This window comes from Podarcis muralis, chromosome 3 (assembly GCF_964188315.1).
Source record: "Podarcis muralis chromosome 3, rPodMur119.hap1.1, whole genome shotgun sequence".
Classification (NCBI taxonomy): Eukaryota; Metazoa; Chordata; class Lepidosauria; order Squamata; family Lacertidae; genus Podarcis; species Podarcis muralis.
In genome coordinates, this window is record NC_135657.1 from 53,358,190 (window position 1) to 53,383,623 (window position 25,434).

At 44.5% G+C, this 25,434-nt stretch overlaps 1 protein-coding gene across 4 annotated transcripts in view; it reads right to left on the reverse strand.

Annotated features, from left to right (window-relative positions):
* Positions 1–25,434, reverse strand: part of TULP4 (TUB like protein 4) — a 100,996-nt gene that overhangs the window by 58,293 nt on the left and 17,269 nt on the right. For 3 of the 4 annotated variants that reach the window (XM_028723775.2, XM_028723772.2, XM_028723773.2), the window contains exon 2: positions 9,019–11,320. In XM_028723775.2, coding sequence (XP_028579608.2) covers positions 9,019–9,270 — 252 coding nt within the window. In that variant the 5' untranslated portion in view covers positions 9,271–11,320. Of the gene's footprint in view, positions 1–9,018; positions 11,321–15,394; positions 15,457–25,434 lie in introns of those variants that run through there. The other variant, XM_028723774.2, reaches the window with a different exon arrangement.

The following is a 25,434-nucleotide window of genomic DNA, read 5'->3' on the forward strand; positions in this document are numbered from 1 at the left end:
GCTAAAAGCAATAATAAGATCTTCCCTGGTTATAAAACCAATTTAAAGTAAAAGGCCTGTGACAAATGGAGCCTATGTACATGCAGGCATTTATGATTTAAAGCACAACTGGCCAAAGACTTTGTACTAGTGAAACCTACACCAATTTTATAATTATCTTCAGTGGGACATGAATGCGATGCACTAAGCATAAATCACATTTTACCGGTAATTGCATAGCCACCTCATCTTTTCTGCACGTTCTGTTGATACATTAACTCCCTGCTGCCAACTTCTTGCTGTTCATATATCAAAGCCTTCCCCTTGTCCTCGTCCCCACCCCTGTACTCCATTTAGTTCATGTAGCAATCTACTTCCCTGCTTTCTGTGCCTGTGGACAGCTAGCATCCCCAGGTGGTCTCCCATCCAGACAAAGGTCGGGATGGAGCCTGCTTAGCTTCTAAGATCAGATCCATAAACGTATCTCTGAAATTGCCAATTTCTTAGGAGTTATTGGTCAATGCAGCTCCTGTTTGTAGTCAGCACAAATTATGACAGCCCTGTACATGAGTAGAATTTACTTCTGACCCCTTAGCAATGGTATCTCATAGGGAATCAAAATTTGCAGAGGGGGCCTTATTGTTTAACCCTCCTCTTTGCAGCACACAGACATACATTTTCCCTCCTTTCCATATCCAACTGTTAAATCAGGGGTGGGAACATTCTGCAGCTGAAGGGTTACATTCCCTTGTTGGGAATCTTCCAAAGGTCATATGCTAGTGGTGGGTGGGGTGAGAGGTGAAAAGGGGGCAATACAACATATGTGACTTCGACAATGTACACTGTGCTATGTTCCAGTCACCCAAAAGTGTGTTTCTGAAAGCACACAGGCACACACCTCCATCCAGGCAAGCCAGACATTATCATAGTTCGAGGACACATTCCAGCCAGGGGGTGGTGAGGGGTGTGGACTAGGAAGGACGTAGGACTTGTGGAGTGCTCCAGGGGTCGGAAAGAGAAGCTACCATCTAGTGGACCTACACAGAAATATTGATTGCCCTCAAGTCATAGGAAAGGTATCACAGATTTCAACAGCATCCCAGTTTCTGATTTCTTCTAACTGGTAGGTGCTCTTCTAGCATTTTCAGATTACAGTGGTACCTTGGGTTAAGTTCCGGAGGTCCGTTCTTAACCTGAAACTGTTCTTAACCTGAAGCACCACTTTAGCTAATGGGGCCTCCTGCTGCTGCCACGCCGCCGGAGCACAATTTCTGTTCTCATCCTGAAGCAAAGTTCTTAACCAGAGGTACTATTTCTGGGTTAGCAGAGTCTGTAACCTGAAACGTGTGTAACCTGAAGCATATGTAACCCAAGGTACCACTGTATTGTTCTGAAGACCTCCCTCAGCCTACAATCCAAGACCTTTTTGGATTGCCAAAATAGTAGCATCCAAATAACGTTTTCCCATATATTCTAAGTCTTGCATTTAAGAAACCCTGGAGGGTTCTAGTTATGCACTCTTTAGATACCTGTCAGAATTAGGCTGTATAAGCTGACAGAATACTACCGTATTTAAAAAGTCAAAACAACTGAATGAAGACCGCACCTGCCTGTTGGCAAGATGGCCTAAGATACCAATAGCATGAAACACTTATTGCTTATGCATATTTCTGTCCTATGGGCTCTCTCGCTCTCTCGCTCTCGCTCTCTCTCTCTCTCACACACACACACATTCTGGTTTCCTACAAATCTGATCAAATCTTGCGCAAACATTTTGATACATTGTATATATTCTTTTAGATGCAGTGATTATTTATTAATTCAGTTTAATAATATTTTTGAAATCATTTGTATCTGACCTTTTATGTCTTTCTCTAAAGCGGCTCACAAGAAGACGGAAAGAAAACATGACAACATCCAGTCAAACCAAGTCCGGAACAAAATTAGCCAAAACGCAAAGATAGAGATCAAACATTCAAACCAGATTAAAAGCCAAGCAAAATACAACAAAGTCTCAGCAACTGACTTAAAAGCTTAAAAGGGAGCCAATCTAATCTCTCATGGAAGGGAGTTCCACAACTGAAAAGTTTCTCCTAACATTTCATTGAAACTTGCTTCAGTGCAATTTCCACCTGTTTCCTGTGCTCTGGAGCAACATATTCTGCAGAACAGCCCTTCCGACATCCGAACGCCCGTCATGTCCCCCTTTAATCTTCGCCACACCAACCACACCCAACTCTTTCAACTGTTCCTCAAAGGACTTAATTTTCACTCCCCTCACCATCTTGGACACCTTCCTCTGGACATGCAGGAATGACATGATCAATGTAATGTCTGTACATTACAATGTCTTACAATGTGGAACTCATAACACCGTACTTCAGATGCAGTATAGAATAGAGTGGAACTATTACTTTTCATAATCTGCTCCCATTAATGCAGCTTAATACTGCATTAGCTTTTTATCACTCACAATTGCGTTGCTAGCCCATGTTCAATTTATGATCAGCTAAGTCACCTAGATGCCTTTCATGCTGCCATGCCTGGTTTACCCATCCTATATTGGAGATTTTGATTCCTGGTTCCAAAAGGCAGGATTTAACATTTACCTCTATGCAGCATTTGCTATAGCATTTCTTCTGTGTAAGGAAAAAGAAAGCACAAAATAGCACAGGCATGTGGGTTTAGAAGCATAGCTTTAGACTACAGTCTAGTTCTCATTAAGCTAGTAAACCTATGTCTCACCTACACCTCTTAATTGCAAGTATACCTCAATATTTCTACTTTGCAGGAGAGAAAGGCCCAAAGAGGTAACAAGGCAAAGAAAAATTAGTAAGAAAAATTGGAAGGAGATAAGCTATTAGTGTGAAACAAGCCCTTGTTGATGCATGCGCTGTGTGTGCTTATACTTTGGTGTATCTTCTACATAAGGCATTTTGGATGGATGTTAAGTTTTGGTTCCCTTCATTCACGAGGAGAAAAATATTTGTCAGTTCTAAGGTGGTAAAACAGGAAGACTCAAGACAAACCTGTTCTTCGTACTGCTCTCATGAAACAATTACACTCTGAGAGATTAACCAAGAGCTTATTTGTTATTAGTACAAGGACAAGGGCCTATATAATTTGCTCCCTGTCCTAGAACAAAACAGCTATTGTACCGACAGGCAATTATTCGGAGGACTGTGATCAATTACACTGCGAACTGTTTCTGGTGTTTAATTGGGTTCTTAACCATTTAAACTATTAGATTTCATCTTTAGACAAGTCACTTTAATCAAGGTGGAATTGTTTTCTAGCTATTACGGCTCAGAAATGCAGCCTTCATCCTCAGTACTTCTCCCCTGGGATAACTGGTAGATTGTATAATTCAGGTTTTGTAAAATGTTCCAAGATATGGTCAGATTTGTTCTCATGTTGAAGGATCTCTCACAAAAGCAAGCAGGTAGGTAGTTTGCATCTCCCTGGCCAAAAGGCCTTCTTAGTATTCTCCGACCCTTCACAGAAATTAATGTCGGCCTGTGTAGACTCACTCCCAGAAATCAGTTTTAACAGTTGAGCAGAAGTTAAAAGCAAATTAGTTTTCCATTTTGCTGCCGTTTTAATTCACAAAAACATGAAGTCACTTGCACGTAGACAGGAGTCACTGGGAAGACATATGCAGAACCTCACACTCCATTTTAGTAGGACAGATTTAATTCTCAGGCAGGCATACAGAACTCTACGAAACACTGTTAAATAATCAGAAACAGCATATTTTTTATTCCAAAAAAAATGTGTGAGCAAAACCAATCCTTCAAAAATCTTCACACGAGCACCAATTGTAGGACCTCAGAGCCGCATCTTCTCCAAGCTACAAGTAATTCCAAGCCAAGTAATTGGCTCTCTGGTGGTCACTCTCAGCACTCTTCCCCAGTGTAGCCCCTAACACTACTTTCTTATACATCCCAAATCCAAACAATAACCTTTTCATTCTGCCTCCCCACTCAATCTCTCCCAAACAACCATGATTCCAACTCACTTGTACTCTCTGGCTTGTATCCAACCAAGTTTCACTCAGAGTTGAGCAGTTTGGCTGGTGCCTTCATCATATACTTTTAAGCACCAGGTGTTCCTCTTCAACCATGCCTTTGGCTAATTAACATCCACTACCCTTTTAAACGTGTTGTGGGAGGGGAGATTATCGGTTTGTTTTTGCTCTTATTTTTATTATGTATTTTGTGGTTTTATAGTGTACTTTTATGTTGTGAACTGCCCTGAGATCTACAGGATGAAGGGTGGTATACAATTAATTGATTATCAATGGACCAAAAATAGTCATGTTCATTAATTTCAATGGTCCTATGATGAGTAGGGCTAGCATTGGATACAACCCTCTGTCTTATTCTCTAGATTCCCCATGGCTTTTTCATTCCAAGCAATGCTCAATTCTACTTTTAGAATTGTACTAGAATCCCTGTGTATTCATCTCAGCCCTAAACAGAAGAGCAGGCAAAAGCCACAACTTGTTAGAATCTCAGCAATGAGGGGGATGGGACTGGGGACTGCTCTTTAATTAGTTGAAATTGCCTGCCACTGTTTGGCCAATTCCTCTAATACACATATTAAAAATGCAATTATATTATTTGGTTTTATGATTACGTTGTATGCCACTCTCGGTATCTCCCAGATGTTTTTGGCTACAGTTTCCATCATTGCCATCATCCGCTATGCTGTCTGAGGCTGATGGGAGTTGTAGTGCAAAACCTCTGGAGGTCCCCAGGTTGGGGAAGGCTGAACTAGGAGAAGCACTTCTGCTGATGCAAGGCACAGCCCCTGATTTCCACCAGTTCCTCCTACCCAACAGCCCCCTATAAGCTTCTCCTGAGCTTTGGGTGGTCTTCTGTAACAGCGTGGGACAGAGAAATCAACTGGATGTCATTTTTACGACATCATTCTGTACTGAATTCATTACAACCCTTTGCACATACAAGACATTCCTCTATACATCATTATTTCCACTTTGTAAATGGAAATTGGAAGCTGAGGGATAATGGACTTGATAAAGCCATCCAATGGCCTGGTTTGCACATAACACTAAGCTATAGTTAACATTAATCAAGCTTTATAAACCAACAACGATTTACGAACATGGTTTGTCTGTGGTTAAGAAACTATGGTTTAGCTGCTGGGCTGGGTTCTGGCGATCAAATTAAAGTATGGTATAAGTGCTATGCGCAAACCAGGCGTGTTCATGGATGAGCTGTGATTTGATGCCTGGTCTCTTATGTTAAACTCCCATGCTAAATTTCTATATATCAATCAAGATTGCCCCTGATCAAAATCTAAAACAGTACTTTTATGGCCATTTTGGACCTTGCTTTAAATCAAGCTCATAAAAGCTTTTAAACCAAGTTAGGGTTAGCATAAGTCTGCTTTAGAATGAAGCATTATCTCACAAAATACAACAAAAAACTATGCTTCATTCCACACATTTTTATATTGGTACGTGTGTGCCATTTTTAAAGAGACTTTTGGATTGCTCGTAAGAATAAGCCATTTTTCAGTTTCAGGCTCTAACCATTATTTAAATCTAATTACCTTGCAGTAGTGGTTTTGTTTTGTTTTTTAAGAAAAAGCACCACCACAGCTGCACTGTGGAGGCTGTCATATTCAATTGCTTATGGCTCTATGAGTCATTTAAGAGGTCTCTGTTCCAGGCATTCTATGTAATCTGTTATCAGAGGGTCTTCCCTAGAATTGGAGAGGAGCATGATTGAGGCAGGTTTCTACAAGTGGCTTTTATTGGAATGCTTTCCATTATAATTCTACTATACTATAAAGTATTCAGCAGCATTTAATTCAGCAGCATTTTACAAACAGATTTTAAGGAACACTATGCCCACATTTTCCTGCAATTACAGCCAATATGATTTTTTACAGCATAAGAACAGAAAAATATAACTAATACAAACAGGCAGTAATAAATTAAATACAAAAACAAAACCAGTAAGATCAAAAAGCAAACAAAACAGTTGCAGAATCAGTCCTCATATCTTGGAACATGAGTTTCACTGCACAAAGGCTTCATTCTCAAAAGACCTGGTACAACAATAGTACTTTTGTTTGCCTCCAGAAAATAAAAATAAAAATAAGGAAGTGCTTATGCCCTTGGGGATGAGCAGTACAGTGGTGCCTCGCAAGACGAAATTAATTCGTTCCGCAAGTCTCTTCGTCTTGCGGTTTTTTCGTCTTGCGATGCACGGTTTCCCATAGGAATGCATTGAAAATCAATTAATGCGTTCCTAGGGAAACCGCCTTCAGACCAGGTCCGGGGACAGACTGTCCCCAGACCTCTTCTGAAGGCTGGGGGGGGAACAAGGGCTTTTCTTCCCACCCCCAGCATTTTAAAAAACCCTGGGACAGCGGAGGACTTCTCCGCTGTCCGGGCGATCTTAAAATGCTGGCGGGCGGCATTTTAAAATCGCCCCGGGACAGCGGAGGACTTCTCCGCTGTCCGGGGCAATTTAAAAGCCCCTGGGAAGGCAGGCAGGGGGGACAAAGACTTTCGCCCCCCGCCCGCCTTCAGAAGGTGTTCCCGCCCCCCCCCCCCCCGGCTTCGCAGCAGCGCTACGAAGCCCGGCGGCTGGGGCAGGTGTTCCCGCCCCCCCCACCCCGCTTCGGAGCAGCGTTCCGAAGCGGGGTGGCTGGGGCAGGTGTTCCCGCCCCCCGCCCGGCTTCGCAGCAGCGCTACGAAGCCCGGCGGCTGGGGCAGGTGTTCCCGCCCCCCCACCCCGCTTCGGAGCAGCGTTCCGAAGCGGGGTGGCTGGGGCAGGTGTTCCCGCCCCCCGCCCGGCTTCACAGCAGCGCTACGAAGCCCGGCGGCTGGGGCAGGTGTTCCCGCCCCCCCCACCCCGCTTCGGAGCAGCGTTCCGAAGCGGGGTGGCTGGGGCAGGTGTTCCCGCCCCCCGCCCGGCTTCGCAGCAGCGTTCCGAAGCGGGGTGGCTGGGGCAGGTGTTCCCGCCCCCCGCCCGGCTTCGCAGCAGCGCTATGAAGCCCGGCGGCTGGGGCAGGTGTTCCCGCCCCCCCCACCCCGCTTCGGAGCAGCGTTCCGAAGCGGGGTGGCTGGGGCAGGTGTTCCCGCCCCCCGCCCGGCTTCGCAGCAGCGCTACGAAGCCCGGCGGCTGGGGCAGGTGTTCCCGCCCCCCCACCCCGCTTCGGAGCAGCGTTCCGAAGCGGGGTGGCTGGGGCAGGTGTTCCCGCCCCCCGCCCGGCTTCGCAGCAGCGCTACGAAGCCCGGCGGCTGGGGCAGGTGTTCCCGCCCCCCCCCGCTTCGGAGCAGCGTTCCGAAGCGGGGTGGCTGGGGCAGGTGTTCCCGCCCCCCGCCCGGCTTCGCAGCAGCGTTCCGAAGCGGGGTGGCTGGGGCAGGTGTTCCCGCCCCCCGCCCGGCTTCGCAGCAGCACTACGAAGCCCGGCGGCTGGGGCAGGTGTTCCCGCCCCCCCCACCCCGCTTCGGAGCAGCGTTCCGAAGCGGGGTGGCTGGGGCAGGTGTTCCCGCCCCCCGCCCGGCTTCGCAGCAGCGCTACGAAGCCCGGCGGCTGGGGCAGGTGTTCCCGCCCCCCCCCCCGCTTCGGAGCAGCGTTCCGAAGCGGGGTGGCTGGGGCAGGTGTTCCCGCCCCCCGCCCGGCTTCGCAGCAGCGCTACGAAGCCCGGCGGCTGGGGCAGGTGTTCCCGCCCCCCACCCCGCTTCGGAGCAGCGTTCCGAAGCGGGGTGGCTGGGGCAGGTGTTCCCGCCCCCCGCCCGGCTTCGCAGCAGCGCTACGAAGCCCGGCCGCTGGGGCAGGTGTTCCCGCCCCCCCACCCCGCTTCGGAGCAGCGTTCCGAAGCGGGGTGGCTGGGGCAGGTGTTCCCGCCCCCCGCCCGGCTTCGCAGCAGCGCTACGAAGCCCGGCGGCTGGGGCAGGTGTTCCCGCCCCCCCACCCCGCTTCGGAGCACCGGGAGAAGCGATCTCCCCGCAGCCCCTTGCTTCAAAAGAGGTCCGGGGGGCAGACCTCTTTTGAAGCAAGGGGCGGTGGGGAGAAGCGATCTCCCCGCCGCCCCTTGCTTCAAAAGAGAAGACCCGCTGTCCCCGGGGCAAGCTTCGTTTTGCGAAGCAAGCCCATAGGGAAATTCGTCTTGCGAGGCAACTCGAAAACGAAAAAACCTTTCGTTTTGCGAGTTTTTCGTCTCGCGAGGCGTTCGTCTTGCGGGGTACCACTGTACTAGAGTAGCACATTAGCAGATCTTAAAAGTTCACACACCAGAATGGTGCTGACAGCAAAACCCTATATTCTGATGTAGATGTTCCCAATATGCCATCTCCAATCAACTTCTATGGAAGTTTGCAACACAAAAGCATCCTGTCTCTGGCATGCCCACTGTATCCCCAGTTCCTTACATATACACATTGGATTTCACACCTGTACACAGCCCACATTTTATACTTTGGTCCCTATATATTCTTATGCAAACAGGTTGTTCAATGTGCAGGTGTCGGGAGAGCCCAGGAGGATAGCAGTGGGAGGGCATAGGCCTCACCGTGCACCATTCCTGATCAAACTTTGGCATGCATCTTACATTTCCTTTTTTATTTGGAACCTGTTTGGTCTTGCTCTAAAGGTAAGCCCAGGCATAGCAAGTTTAGTGCCCTGCAGGTGTTGTTTGACTCCAGCTTCCTTTGTCCCTGACCACTGGCCAAGTTATCCGGGGCTGAACGGAGTTCAGCAATATCTGGGGAAGGTAGAGACCATGTGGCCTACGTCTGCTTTCTCTTTTAAGACAACCAATGCATACATTACAGCAAGGCATTACCAATGATAAAGATTACGGCAAGGCCTTGCCGATAATAAACTTTAATCCATCACAGTTATTTGCTGAAGCAGGCGGGGCGATGGCAAGCAGCAATTCCATTTATTTTCCTAAGGCTTTTCTGTAATCTACCTATTTGGCACAAATGCCCTTTTATCAAAACAAACCAGTGTTCACCTTTCTAAACTGAAACTTAAGAGCTTAGCATTTACTCACCTCACTGTTGTGGCCCCTTAAATTGAAGTTGATGCGTTGCGGAGTGTTCCGGTCTCTTCTACAATGGCTGGAGGTGAACGTAACACCCACAACTCCTCTGCCATTGCCCGTCGCCAGCCAGCCTTCCTCATAATATCGCCTGCGGCATACAGGCTTCTCCTTCTCACTTTTAGGAACCCTGCCTTTCCAAGAAAGGCAGAGGATGTTGGAATCACTACAGAGAACAGGCCCATGTTCCACTGCGGCATACATGCTTTGCTATATATTTCCCTTTTGGCATAAGAAAGTACTATGTCTAGTGCAGAAAATGTAAATCTGACGCTTCTGTTTTATTGATAACCTCAAGAGTTTCGACAGATCAGAATACGAAGTGGGGAGGAGAGAGAAGGTCAGTTTTTATAAATATCCACCAAATGCATAGTGAAAAATTTCTCTATAAAAGATGACGACAGTCGGCTAAGAAAACGTAATGCTTAAAAAAACCAAAACAAAACCAGGTTCATTTTGATTTGGAGTCATTGGAGTGAGGGTACACTTATCCTTTGGAGAAACAGCTACTGCAGAAGAGGCGTTCAAGGAAACGGCAAGCCGTCTTTTTGCTCAAATGGATATAATCATCGTACAGCCTGAGATTTCCAGTATAGCATGATGCGATTCCAGAGACAAAGGTTTGCAGATGTGTGGGTTTCAAGTAACTTAAGGCTTTAAAAATATTTCCTTCAGTTGGATTTTCACACGTTCATAAATCTCGGACATTCATCTTTCCTCAAAGCCACCCTCTGGCAGATCTTCCCCGTCAGATGAAATTTCCGCTGCTAAAGTTGAAATAGATTGCATAAAGGGGTGGGGGGAAAGGCACACAGACCGCGCGAGACCGAAGACCAGAGTTCTGGGCAGTTACCAATGTGCCAAACCAGGTGGGAAAGCCCTTTCTGAACTCAACTGCTCACTGTTCAACCCAGCAGTCTCTGCAATCCAAAGGCTGCCCCATTTCCTTTGCAGCTGGCGGCTTCCCCACCACCTCCAATGGAGTCCCTGTTTATCACACTGCCTTGCCTGCTTCCTCACAACTCACAGCCACATGCAGGCATGAAAAGAAAAGCCCCTTTGCACTTAGCTGTCGTTGTGTTCTTGTTGTTCCTTAAATGCTCTGAACCTTTTAAGCTTCTCAAACAAAGACATTCACCTCATGTAAACTCCAATAGTTTGGGCTGTTTTTATTTTATTTTATGCCTTTGTCTTTTCCCTTTTTTTCACTAGGAGAGAATTGTAGGACTCGCTTTTCATCCTCTTGTTAAAAGAAGTGCCAGAGCTGAAAGCACATCAAGTAAGCGATTATTTGCAGATCCTGATGGATTCAAGAAGGCCAATTAGAAATAGTCTGGGGAGCCGCACAGAAAATCCAACTTCCCTTTCCTTCTACGGTTTCCCATCATGCCTCCTCTGCGCATCCAATAGGTTCCTTCCTTATTGATATTTCTCCAGAGTGCAGATTCATAATTTTAACACGTTTGCAGCTGTAGAATGTGTTTAAAAAGTGTTCCAAATGCTTTGAGTAATATTTATTATCAAATATTTGTAGCATGATACAAGGAACCCAAATAAGAACTGCATTAACAGTAATCAGGAGAAGAAAAAGCAGCAAACCGAGCTGCAAAACTCAATACAGGATGATAAAGTCTGGGAAGCTCAATCCCTAGATCTGTCCCACTGCTCCTAAACTTGCCTGCTTCCAGTCATCAGCACACGATTACTTGTCACAACTTAACAGGCGGACATATGAAAACCCCACTGCATCGATCAAAGTCCAGTGCAGAAAAGCACCAGAGATTTGCGCATTATTCCGCTTTCAGGGATGCCAATATCAATCTCCCCTCCGCTCAGACTGTTTTATTTATTTCATAGAGGTATTTGTGTAATTTGCTCTGTGCAGAGGGTGTTTTTCTTATGCTGCTTCTTGGAAGGGTTTTTCCCCCACTTGCCACAGACCGTATGGCAAACTGACCACTAGTAGCAGATGGCATTCCATGGGATTTTGGTCTTTGTGCTGTCAGGTCGCTCCATCTGGTGCTTGAATTAATTTTCATCCATGGCAAAAACTCTCCAAAGTATGCAACTGCCAGTCTGTGGGTTTTCAGAAATGTGTTTGTATATATATGTGTGTGTATGCATACATACAGTATGTACAGGCACTCCCTCAACTTGGCAATTTGGGCTGCATCTGGTGCCGCAGTTTGGCTATGGCAGTCTAGCAAGCCATCTGTCACTTATTTGAGTTGGGACTCCTTGGGTGCTTCCAATTCTGTAAAATAAAAAATAAAGAATTATATATACACACATGTACTGAAATAGCAGGACTGTACAACTGTGCACATTGAAACTGAGGGTGCCAAATGAGATGGCAGTTCTTGTTCAGTATCATGTACTGACAATATACTCTCGTTTTACAACTTTGGTGTGAAAAATATTTCAAAACATTTTTTTTTTAAATTAAATCACATAACATGCAGGACCTGAAAGTGACACAATAGGTTTTAAATAAAAGCAGGAAAGGTGGGTGGGTAGGGTGCATACACTATAGCGACCACTGATTCCAAAATGATGAATGAAACTTGTCAGCAAGTCTGTAAACTGAGAGACAGTGTAGAGTGTTGGACTAAATCTTGGAAAACCAGAGTTCAAGTCCCTGGACTCAGCCATGAAGCACACTGAGATGGTCACTGCCTCTTAGCCTAATGTACCTCACAGGGTTGTGAGAATATCGTCAGGAGATGACACGGAGAACCATCTACTCCACCTTGAACTCCATGGACGAAATTAGGGATATAAACGCAATAAAACAAAACAAAATAAAAGAAAGAGGAATAAACGGGTTGTCAAGCCTCCACAAATGAGTCTTTTGGTTAGCACAAAGCAAAACAGGAAGAGGAGATAATTATTTCTTCAGCTATTATTCCTCGGATAAGAAGCTTCAATTCTTGGGATTCCTTCGACAAAATATTTCTCAGCAACTGCTACTTAACACAAGACTCAGCGTTAGCTCCAAAAGATTAAAAGGTCCTTTTCTGTTTGACTTTAAACATTTGAAATATGAATAAGCTGCTCTTCAGTCACACCATTACTTGCTCACACTGTCCAGGGTTGTTTATTATTATTATTATTATTATTATTATTATTATTATTATTATTACTACCACTACTACTACTACTACTACTACAGTAAATGAATTTGCTCAAATATGCCTGGTATTAAAAAAGAGGGCACTATAATCCCCTATCTAATACTCAGTATGTTCAAAGGAGCTTTAGTGACTTACCAAGTACAAAAACGGAAGAGAAATAGAGAGCAGAGAAAGAGCAACATAATAATGTTCTGCATTTGGAGATGGAAAAATTCATCCCTGGGTGTATCAGTGTTATCAATTTTTAATACGTTAAACCGAGAATATATACCAATCACATCCTGTCTCATTCTTTTTAAATCTGTGGTTCTCCAAATATGGAACTGGGATTTCCTAAGAAGAAGAGAAGCAGTTGCTATGTAAGGCCCAAGCTGCTCCCTGATGCAATCTATACTGTCTTAATTGGAACCAGAAGAACAGTGTCATGTCAATGTTGTGGACAAAATAAGTTGACTGACAGTGCAAGAATCTAACAGTGCTAGCTCATGTTCTTTGCTTCCTTGTGCGCCTTCTCATCTAGCATCCTGATGTAGTTTTCTAGCAGATACCTATCATATCATAGAATTGTAAAGTTGGAAGGACCCAAAGGGTCGTCTAGTCCAATCCCCTGCAGCATCAGGTATGTTATTCTCAGTCCAGAGATATAAATACATCAATATTCTTTCTACTAGTCAACTACTAGCTAATCAACCCTTATTTTACTTTGCCTTAATTGCTTTTGATCATGGCTAGTTACACTGTGCAGCATCCAGCTCATCCCATGTACTTATTCACTGATATTTTATATTTTCCCAGTTTGCAGGACTACTGATCTCATTTACAAACACAGTAGCTGCCACTGCTGACTTTTTCTGAAAATAATTATCTGATTTCTATTATTGTTGTTAAATTTACAAACACAACAGAAATACTAAAACCAATGATAATAAATACAATCAATAGGTGAGGAAACACCACATTATGCAAATATGAGAGGTCTAGCAGATTCTGCCTCATCCAAAGATGCCACAAACACTTTAAAACTTCAAATTAAAGGCCAAAAGCACAGGTAAAAATGAAAGTTCTGGCCTGTCACCTAAAACTAGATGTAGTCACCTCTGCTACAAATACAGCCACCTCTTAAAAGACAACCTTTTGGTAGTGTTGTGGTAAGTGCAGGATTCTCCCAAATTTGAATACCACACAGTTTTTACAATGTTAAAAACAAAGAAGAGGTCTTTGCTACATAGTTGAAACATAAATATTTCCCAATTTTAAACATAGGGAGCTAACTGATGTACAGTGGTGCCCCGCAAGACGAATGCCTCGCAAGACGAAAAACTCGCTAGACGAAAGGGTTTTCCGTTTTTTGAGTCGTTCCACAAGACGAATTTCCCTATGGGCTTGCTTCGCAAGACGAAACGTCTTGCGAGTTCTTGCGAGTTTGTTTCCTTTTTCTTAAAGCCGCTAAGCCGTTAATAGCCACTAAGCCGCTAAAAGCCGTGCTTCGCAAGACGAAAAAAACGCAAGACGAAGAGACTCGCGGAACGGATTAATTTCGTCTTGCGAGGCACCACTGTATACCTAATTCGGCCACTTATCCATCTAGCTCAGTACTGTCAACACCGGCACTCCAGAATTTCAAGCAGTGGCCTCTCCCACTCCCAGCCCCAACTGGGGATGCTGGATGGAATCAGTCCTACCCTATTCCAACAGATTATTCAAAACAGACCATTCTAATCTCATAGATTGTGCTTTACAAACTTCTAGGTAGAACAGCCCTCCTCTGTCCCTCCATCTTTTTCTTCTTAGCTTCTAACCGAAAAGAACAATTCTTCTCTGCCAATCTTGGCAGAGCAGAGAAGCTTCTTTACAGCAAATAAACATTAATCCCCCCCTTTGAGTGGTGTTTTTTATCCAATAGAAATTAAGTATTCTCAATACCTTCTGCTATTCCATCTCCTCTTTATCCTCATTAAGTGGTCCACCACTTAGAATACATACTGCATGCATACTAAAATTGTAAACAACATTTTTTGTAAATTAAAAAATAAAATAGAAATAATTTTAAAACCAAAATTAATGCTTACTCTTTTTCATTCAAATGCTAAGAGCCAAGATGCTCCTGGAGGTAGAATTCTGGAGTAGAGATCTAGTTTCAAATACATGCCAGGTCATGAATTCTCCAAGTGGACTAGAACAAGCCACCAGTTATCAGCATTCCACTTGTAAAATATGAGTAACAGTGACCTAACTTAAAAGTTTGTTGTGACAAAGTCGCAGATGGGGATTTAAAGTTCTCCCACCATCATGCAACACATGATGAACTGGACACTCCATTGATATTGCTAGACTTGCCTACTCAAACGCATGACCCACTGAGTTCACTGGGGCTTACTCACAGGTAAGGAGGTATAGGATTGGAGCAGAAATGTTTTGTAACACTCACAGAATCGTCATACAAGATACACTGGATTCTTTGGAGTTTGTGCATGCATGCTCCCCAGTGTAGTCACAGGAGAACTGAACATCAAGACTGCCGCTTTTGATGAAGCCAGTAGCAGCTCTTAAAAGTTCCCTGTTGCTTTGATCTCTGCCTAGAAACGTGGTTAGGTTTGGTGTCCTAGTTTGCTACTTAATGCTCTAGATATTTTTTTTTAGAGTGTGCAAACAGATGACCAATGATAAAGCTCAGAACCCCTCCTCCCCAATGCAAAAATGAGCACTTGTGACTTTTTGCAAAACAGCTCTAAAACAGGTTTCTTCCCATTTCATTCCTCCTGCCAAGTGAAAAGCTGGCAAGAGGACTTACAGGCCTAGTTTCTGGTACTACATAAGACCCCACGGTGCTTACAAATGATCAACAGCTGGCTGGCACTGTGCAGAGGAACCCCACACAGTCACTTTTTCTCATCGACTATCAATCTCATGACTGCTATCTGCTAGAAAGTCACAGCTTTGGCCTTATCTATGGGAGAAAAGAAAAATGTTAAAAACTGGATACAGTATATATTCTGTCATTTATTTTTATATTTATTATATTTAGTGGTTTCCAATTAATACCGTTTACCAGCCAAAGCCAACCAAACTGTTAGAGGAGAAGACCTAGCATGTTCCTGATTTATCCCCTTGTACTCACTACAGGTTAGAAGAACACACATTTCTAAGCTGCCAGTAGTGTGTGCAAGGGAATAATTCAGGTGGAATCCACATACCTTTGAAATCGAAAGCAGAAGCTCATAATGCATCTGGAATCTGCTCTGAAATTGTCAAGTGGTACTGCAGTTCACAGCAGGCATAAATACCTGGGATTCAATAGATTTAGGTCAATATATTTAGACCATAAATTTTAACATATTTATTAGAAAGACAGTTCCATTTAAATAAATGGGACCTTCCCCCAAATGTAAGGCTTGAATGTTAGAAATTTCCACTGGACAGGACCCAATACTTCAGCACAACTCTTCCCACACATCCTTTGCTTGCAATACATGATGTCCAACAGCTAATACCATACTCAAAGGTATTCTTCCACTTAATTTTGCTTGTATGTTCATTAGTGAATTCTTAATGTTAATTAGTGAATTCTTTTTTATTTTTATTATTTAATAAATTTCTATACCACCCCTCATCTGAAGATCACAGGGAAGTTTAGGATATAAAAATGCAAAAATGGAACAAAAACAATACCCTCCCACAGTTTAAAAGGCCACAGAGTGTTTAATTAGCCAAGGGTCTGGGGGAGAAGAGGACTGTTTTTGCCTGGTGCCTAAAGATATCTGGTGCTTAAAGAGTGGCCAGATGGGTAGGGTACAAATAAAGTTGTTGTTGTTGTTAAGCAAAGTGCATCAGACGAGCCTCCCTGGGAAGAGCATTCCACAAGCAGGGAGCCACTGCAGAAAAGGCCTGTTCTCATGTTGCCACCCTCTGGACCTCTCATGCAGTGGGCAAACGAAGAAGGGCCTCAGAGGATGATTGCAGAGTCGGCAAAACATTACCTCCACCCCTTCTCCAGACCCACCTTCACTTTCCTCCTTTCACCTCCCCTTTTTCACCAGGGCCAGCTCTTAAGCAACTGTTTGTCCATTTTGGTCTCCAGGGTAAAAGAGAACCCCCTTTTTCTGGATGTCTATGCAGGCAAATAAAGGTTTCTGTATACTTTTAGGCTCATTCAGAGGCTTCTCCTCAGCAACAGCCTGTGGGTGGCAATGTATAATACTGTGAAGGCAGATGTTAAGAAACTAGATTTTAAATAATGACATGTGGCCATGTTAGCTGCAGGTAATCAGTTCCTAATTTTAGAATACCAACCCTGTTGACATCCACTTTGCTGATTAAAACCTTCTAATCAGCCCCTCTGGCCTATATGACCTGATAGGAGATGGCTGATTTTGCTTATTAACATTCCAGGAGCCTTCTCCTGTTTCTCCAAGCCCACATTTCATATAAATGTAAGTACTGAGGACTTCTGGAGGCTTCAAAATAAACAAAGATGCTCTGATAACATGAAGAATATTACATCTGATACAATCATCCTTATGAGGATTTTCTGTGACTACATGGCGATATCTCACCCACACATTAAAAATAAAATAAAAAATGAGGTGATAGCTTGGTTGTACAAGAAGAAAGCTGCTATGCCCCTCCCTGCACATGGCATTCAAATAAATAATAAATAAAAAGTATCAAATATTCGGTAACAAGGTCATCACAAACAATATCCTGTTGGTACCACAGTCCAACGAGCAAACATGGTACTAATTTATGAACTAGGTCAGGAATATCATGTCCCCCTCCCCTGTCCCCCATACAAGATATACATTGCACGCTCAGAAAATAGAATATCTCCATGACAAAAGTGCTACTCTCAGGGAAACTGGCCATACCATGTACAACATATGAGGGGAAATATGCATTTATTGCATTAAAAGAAAGTAAAGAAAAAGATCCTTAAAGATTACTTGCACAGTTGCTTTACACAGAGAAGACATTAAAAACCCGTCCTTCAACAGGGAAGGATATTCAATTTATAACACTTTCGGGCCAGTAAAAAGAAGTTACTTTCCAATCATAGTACATGAAACCAACAGTATTTGCTACACAGAAGAATCTGAAAGCAAAAGCGTATGCAAAATATTCAATTTTCTGGTTACGCAGAACAAGGCAGAATTTCCTCAGCAGAAATATTCTTACTGTAAGATCTCTTTTTACAAAATGAATAATGCTTTTGCCTACATTGCACAGAGATAATGCATGGAAGTGAAGATACTACCTAGCTTTTGGACTTGGCAGATGTGGACTTGGCAAGTGTGCATAGCTACAATCACACTGCACACAGCAAAGCCCCGCTAGTGCGGCATTTAAAACCAGTAAAGTATTATGGATGATACAACTCCACAACCAAGCACTGTACACTGAGTGCTCTCTCCACAAGACTGTCCACTTCTGAGAATGCTTTTTGTTGTAAACTTCTTAGATGAAGGGCAGTATATAAATAAAATAAAATAAAAATAAATAGTACTATTCCAGTCTTTCCAAATGCCTCCTACTTCTAATCAAGAGGCTCTGAGAAAATCTGAGGTTCCCAAAGACAAGTGGGAGGAGAGGCGAGGGAAGAATCTATGCATTATCTCCCACTCATTCAGTTGTATCTTTCAGACGGGGAAGTCTACAAAAGCAAAGGCATTTATGTGCTTTTCCTTTGACTAGTCTTCCTCAAAGACTGGAGGAAAGGAAGCAAAATTTGTGATCCTACTTTTAAAAGTTGCTTTCTCTTCTCGCTCTCTCTGCCCCACCCGCACCCCCCACCAAAGCAACTGGAGCTTCCAAGTACAGTGGTACCTCTGGTTACGAACTTAATTTGTTCCGGAGGTCCATTCTTAACCTGAAACCGTTCTTAACCTGAGGTACCACTTTAGCTAAGGGGGTCTCCTGCTGCTGCCGTGCGATTTCTGTTCTCATCCTGAGGTAAAGTTCTTAACCCGAGGTACTACAGTGGTACCTCTAGATACGAACGGGATCCGTTCCGGAGCCCCGTTCACATCTAGAGGTAAACGTAACTAGCGACGGCACGTCTGCGCACGCGCAGGTCGCTTTTTGCCGCTTCTGCGCATGTGCGTGACATCATTTTGAGTGTCTGCACATGCGTGAGCAGCGAAACCCAGAAGTAACGCGCTCTGTTACTTCCGGGTTGCCAAGGAGCGCAACTCGAACGCGCTCAACTCGAAGCATATTTAACCCGAGGTATGACTGTACTTCCGGGTTAGCGGAATCTGTAAACTGAAGTGTTTGTAACCCGAGGTACCACTGTAAATGCTGCTTGCTTCCAGGGAACATGCACCGTCGCAATTTACTTTGAATGTATCAGTTTAGGGCCCCCTTGGCTATCTAAATTTGTTTTTGGATGGGTAAATCTTTGTATGATCTAATTTAGTATGGAATACATAGAGTTCAAACAGCATGTTTGTTTTAGTATAATACTGTAACATATTGTTGAGGAGTGCTCTTTTTATGAGGAACTTAGGATTTGATCAGCTTGAATAAGAAGCTGATAATGCTACATACAGCTTGGTTTGGTTGCTTTAACTGGGTTTTATCCATTAGAGGAAACAAATTGAAAAACCAATTTCACCTCAACACATCTTGTACAGAGACACAAAATATGCCCAATTGTTTAACCAGTATTCCATGTTGTTCCAAGCTGCCTGATTTATTTGGGCAATTTCCTTCTGAATTAATAACATGTGTTATTTATATCAATTTATGACACATGCAAAGAGATGTGAAGCGCATAATGGATTAAAAAAGAAAAGGGGAAAACTACCAGCAAGGTTTAATGCCATCTTGTACATCAAGCTCTTGAGCTGTGAAATCATGATTAAGATTTAAGGCAAAGTACTTTCTGAGGCCTCAAAGTGACAAACAACAAAGAACTGAGAGCCATGGCCATATCACAGCTGCATGTCAAGTCTTGGTTAATAGTCATGTAGCCAGTTGGTGAACATTATGCTCTGCATTTCACACAGTTGATGTTGATTGGGCAGATACTAGGTGGATAAATTTTACTATACAGTATATGTTAATGGGGCAAGGACGCGGGTGGCGCTGTGGGTAAAAGCCTCAGCGCCTAGGGCTTGCCGATCGAAAGGTCGGCGGTTCGAATCCCCGCGGCGGGGTGCGCTCCCGTCGTTCGGTCCCAGCGCCTGCCAACCTAGCAGTTCGAAAGCACCTCCGGGTGCAAGCGGGATAAATAGGGACCGCTTACCAGCGGGAAGGTAAACGGCGTTCCGTGTGCTGCGCTGGCTCGCCAGATGCAGCTTGTCACGCTGGCCACGTGACCCGGAAGTGTCTCCGGAAAGCGCTGGCTCCCGGCCTATAGAGTGAGATGAGCGCACAACCCTAGAGTCTGGCAAGACTGGCCCGTACGGGCAGGGGTACCTTTACCTTTACTATATGTTAATGGGGTATTTGAGCAGGCTTCATCGTACCTACTACTTACTATACAAATGATTTTTTTCATGATTGTGTCCATCAGAATGAGGAGCAGGTTGGATATTTTTTGTCTAAGAAAAGGAAACTGAACAAGGCCAATATTTCAGACCTGAGTTGTGTAATCAGGACAGCTGTAGCCCAGATGCCTTTGTAGCCTGTGAAAGCTCAGAGATCTTGCCATCATCATATCTTTACAGGGTAGTGACCCAATCAATTAACAAAGACAAAAACTACCTATTCAAAGAGGGCCATCAGAGTTATTTGAATGACTATCACAAGTTATTTCCTTTCCTTAATATATGATGAAGATAGGGCATCTTCAGTTTATAAGCCGTGTGGACTCTGCTCTTCAGTCTTCCCCAGCTGGCCACAAAGCTACTTCCATAGCTATTCTACTGGTCTACATGGACTTATTTCATCTCCCAGTATATAAAAAAAAAATGTAGGCAGGACCACACCATGTATGTGAGAAACCTAGAGCAGCCTTATTATATACAATGGCTATTGGGACCGGAATCCGTTCAGATGCAATGCCAGCACTGGAGATATGTAGCTATATCAGGGTAGAGGATAAAGGGGTTGCTACTAATTCTAGGATAAACAATGACTTTTGCAATGGTCAATTAAAGGTTAAAGGCTTCTCCATCTTCATTGCTAAAGATGAAGCCTAGTTGCTTGATATTCTTGTCTTGACTTTACTTTTCCTCTTTAGAAATTTAAGCACCTGGTAAACCACAACAGACGGTTAATAAGCTGTGCAGCCTTTTGCAACATCTCAAACCTTCAAAACCTTGTTGCAGAAGTGACAGGGGAGAATGCACAAGCAGGGGTCTTCCAAGCAACAGCAGATGTTTTTTAACACTACGGTAGCACTAATCCAGGCTTCCTCAACCTTGGCCCTCCAGATGTTTTTGGCCTACAAGTCCCATGAGCCCTAGCTAGCATGACCAGTGGTCAAGGATGATGGGAATTGTAGTATCAAAACATCTGGAGGGCCGAGGTTGAGGAAGCCTGCACTAATCCCAGTCCTGTTCAGTGCTAATTGTGCATTACTTAGTCCCCATGTAAATGTAATCTGTCCATAATTAAAAGAAAGAGTAGGAGTCTGAGCTGGACTAAAACTACAGCAGAGTTACAGCCTGGACTGTTTGTCTTGCCTTGGTAATGGATTGGATGAGAGCCAGTAAACTGAAGCTCAATCCAGATAAGACTGAGGCACCGTTAGTGGATCATTCCCTGGACTGGATGGGTGGAAGATTGCCTGCTCTTGAGGGGGTCACACTCGCTCTTAAGGAGCAAGTACATAGCTTGGGGGCGCTTCTGGATCCACTACTGTCACTTGAGGCCCAGGTGACCTCAGTGGCGGGAGTGCCCTCTGTCAGCTTCAACTGGTGGCCCAACTGCGCCCCTATTTGGACAGGGATAGCCTAACTTCTGTGGCTTATGCTCTGGTAACATCTAGGTTGGATTACTGTAATGCATTATACATGGGGCTGCCTCTGAAGACAGTTCAGAAACTTCAGCTGGTGCAAATCCTGGCACAACCGCACTGGCTGCCAATTAGTTTCTGGGCCCAATTCAAAGTGTTGGTGTTGCACTTAACATAGCTCAGCACTTCAATACCTTAAGGATTGCCACTCCCCATACAAACCAACCTGGACCCTGCACTTGTCATCTGAGGCTCTTCTCTATGTGTCCACTCTGAGAGGTTCAGAGGGTGGCAACAAGAGGATGGGCCTCTTCTGTGGCGGCTCCCCAATTGTGGAATGCTCTCCCCAGAGAGGCTCATCTGGCACCATCATTACATGTCTTCAGATGCCAGGCAAAAACACTGTTGTTTACCTATGGCTATTCAATAATCTATGCCTTGTGTAAGTGTGGGGGAGAGGATGGTTATTATTATTTACTCTTAGGCTGTCTGTCAGCATGCATTTTGCTATGTTTTTATCATTGATGTTTTGTAATGCGTTTCTAATGTTGTACACTGCCCTGAGAGCTTTTGATAAAGGGTGATACATAAATTGAATAAATGATGGTGTGGTGGTGGTGATGGATTATTCACTGGATGTCCTTGAGTTCTAGCATTACAAAACGGGGGAGGGGGGATTTTTCTCTGCCCACATTCTGTTGGCTAATACTTCCATGGGAAAAATATACCATGCATATTTTTATACACCTCTGTCATATCCCATTTCACTTGCCTTCTCTCTAAATTAAAGAAGCCCAAATATTATAGTGTTTCCTCATACAGGAGATGTTGCATCCCCTCAATCATTTCAGTTGCCCTTTTCTGAACCTTTTCCAGCACTACAATTTCTTTCAATCTGTTCCTCTGCCAGCCAGCACAAGAAACAAATGGGATTCACCAAAGAGAAGAAAAAATTACATTAATTGCACCACCACTGCTGCTGTTCTAAAGAGGGGACTTGTTTTTAAATGGAAATTTGAGTGCCCTATCACTGTGAAACCAACAAGGCAGTTGTGAAACTGACATACAGTGGTACCTCGGGTTAAGTACTTAATTTGTTCCGGAGGTCCGTTCTTAACCTGAAGCACCACTTTAGCTAATGGGGCCTTCTGCTGCTGCCACGCCACCGGAGCATGATTTCTGTTCTCATCCTGAAGCAAAGTTCTTAACCCAAGGTACTATTTCTGGGTTAGCGGAGTCTGTAACCTGAAGCGTATGTAACCTGAAGCGTATGTAACCCGAGGTACCACTGTACCTCCCTCCCCACCTGCCACACACACCACTGGCAAGTTGAACAGAGGGTGGGGAAGGCACTGATAGAAGCGCTGGGAGATGACAAAGAAGAGGGTTGCATGCTGTCACCGTCCACATCAAAAGCTGCACCTCAAGACTCGAAGAAATAGTAGTGTGCTCCCATCTGAAAGCCTTGTTCTGCAGTTGTGTCCAAAGCACTAACATTTCCTAAAAACTGGAGAAACAACTACACTGCAAGACACTAACAGGGAAAAGATATGAATGCAACCATGGTGGTGAAAGATGTCAAATGATTTCTCAGGAATTGTTCCATGGGTGAATAGTAGGCGAGTGGTGAAGAATGTCCATGCTTTCTAAGCCTTATGTGAAGGGGAAACATACACACCTGTTGATGTTGAGGACTTTGCATCTACGCTATTGCATTATTGCCATGCAGCTGGCACTCTTGTCACCCGCTAAATGCAATAACGTTATCACTTCTTATCTCTTCACTAATACTTCCATGGGAAAAAGCAATTCAGTCTAGAGAAAAGAGCATGGCCAAATTGCCTTAAAAGCCTTGGGCATGGCTTCATATTGATTATTGCCAGCAGAACTTCAAAAAGCTTTACAAAGTTAATACATTCACATAATTCCTTTGCAATGGACAAGCTGTTTCAAAGCTGATGAATCACATTAATGGCACGGTAACAATACGCAGCAATTCAAGAGACTGTTGAAGACAGGAGAGTTCCCTAATCATACTTAATGCACAGCATTAATATCCCAGGATCATATTCCAGGGGATTGCTACTCATATAAAATGAAAAGGAGCCTTGTTTCTCAGCCATAGCCATAAAAAGTGGCTGATGAAACCCCACATGGCATTTCAGCCCCGACTACTTCACAGCTGGCAGCCTACAACTGGCACCATCATTGCTAATCAGGCTTTTTGCTAACCAATAATGTACAGCAGCAGCAGTAGCAGCAGCAGCCCTGCCAAAGAATATTGTATCCCTGATCACCAGTGCAAAGCAGGGGACAGGAAAGGCATGCAGACACAAGCAGAGAATCATCGGTTTATCAGATGCAGACCCTATCAGAAAGCTAGGCAAGGGACCTTGAATTAGGAATCTCTTTCAGTTTAGAGAATACTTTTATTCTGCCATCTGAAGCAAGAGAGATTAGGGAAAAGAGAGAGAACATAGGAATGGCAGAAGGAAGATATACAACAATCAGTGACAAAATACCCCCAACCCTGGAGAAAGGAGAAGCACCCTATATTGCCCAGGCAGTATTCCAGCCACTCACAGCATGTTCAGAATCTGGTAATTCAAGGCAGAATGTGACAGTGAGAATTTCTTATTTATTTGTAGAAACAAACGAACAGCCATGACCCAAGTTCCCTACAAGCAACTAATTTGTTTGGGGGCAAGGGAACTATGGATCCTAGGTATTTCGCTTCAAAACTATGTAAAGAGGCATAATGCCAAGCAGTGGCGTAGCGTGGGGGGTGCAGGGGGGGCCGGCCGCACCGGGCGCAACATCTGGGGTTAGGGCAAATCCACAGGTTAGGGGGCACAAATCCACGGGTTAGGGGGTGCAAATCCACAGGTTAGGGGGCGCAAATTACTTGCCTTGCCCCGGGTGCTGACAACCCACGCTACGCCACTGATGCCAAGGCCCCAAATTAGCACCCAGCCCTTCCAGTCCCTTCACTTCCAGAAAGTATACAGGAGGAAACTAGCAGTCAACTCACTAAAATGGGAAAGTAACAGCTGGATTTACTTAACAAGCTGAGGCAGGGGGAGGGGGGAGAAAGGGAAGCAACTCTGGTAAAATACAATTTAAGGCACGTATTTAATTCAAAAAGGAGGGATGAATCTCAATAAAATTCAGACTCCCAGACGGTGAAGCTGCTGCTGGATAAATGCTACCAGGTTAGGTGGTTTCATTTTTCTCCTGCACTGTTAGGCTCTGGATGATTCTTTTTGCTAATTCTCTCTGTCTCCTCCTCGGCCCTCTTTTCCTCTTTCAAATGTTCAAGCCTCCTTCTCTGAATCTCTTCAACTCCCATTTCTTAGAATCTCCTCACCATCTCCTAAACCACCTGCTACACAAAGTACCTTTTAAAGGGCAACCTACCGCAAGAGAATGGGCCTTCCACAATAGACCATTACACCATTGTAGCCTCTGCTTTTGTACAACACATACACAGAAAAACACAATTTCTTGCTGCAGACCCTAAGAGCAAAGTACCCTTTTCTCATAGCTTTCCTAGAAATAAGGAGCGGGGGGAGCAAACAACACAGAACTAAAGAAAATAAGGGAAATCAATTGAAACCTTCAATATGCTGCTTCATAACATCTGGAACAAGATAGCTGGTGCACAGCATAGGCCTTGACATGCCCAAGAAAGGATTATTCACAGCCATTTAGAATTGGGCAATTAGGGATGTACCGTATTTTTCGCCCTATAGGGTGCACCTAGTTTTTTGGGGGGGGGGGAATAAAGAAAACAAAATTTATTTTCCCCTCCCCAGGCGCGGGGCTGGGGCGAGGGAAGCCCGAGCTTCCCCCAATCCCAGCCCCCAGAACAGGCTGCTATCCGCAAGCCTGGGGAGCCCGGCGGGAACTCCCGCCGGGCTCCCAAGACTTGCAGAGAGCTGCCCGAAGCCTGGGGTGCGCTCCGCTGCACTCCCCAGGTTTTGGGCTGCACGCTGCTGTCCGGAAGCCCTGGGAGCCCGGCGGGAACTAACGCGGGCTACCAAGGCTTGCGGATAGCTTCCTGAAGCCTGGCGAGCGAGAGGGGTCGGTGCGCACCGACGCCTCTCGCTCTCCAGGCTTCAGCGAAAGCCTGCATTTGCCCCATAGGACGCACACACATTTCCCCTTCATTTTTGGAGGGGGAAAAGTGCGTCCTATAGGGCGAAAAATACGGTATATTAATTACCGAGGGATTTCCTGGAAGCTGCTATATATTGCCAGGAGTCTTGAATCTTGGGGAAGCTATGGGTGAAAGAGCTCTGGGTCAGAACCTAAGGCAATGGTTACAAAGTTTTC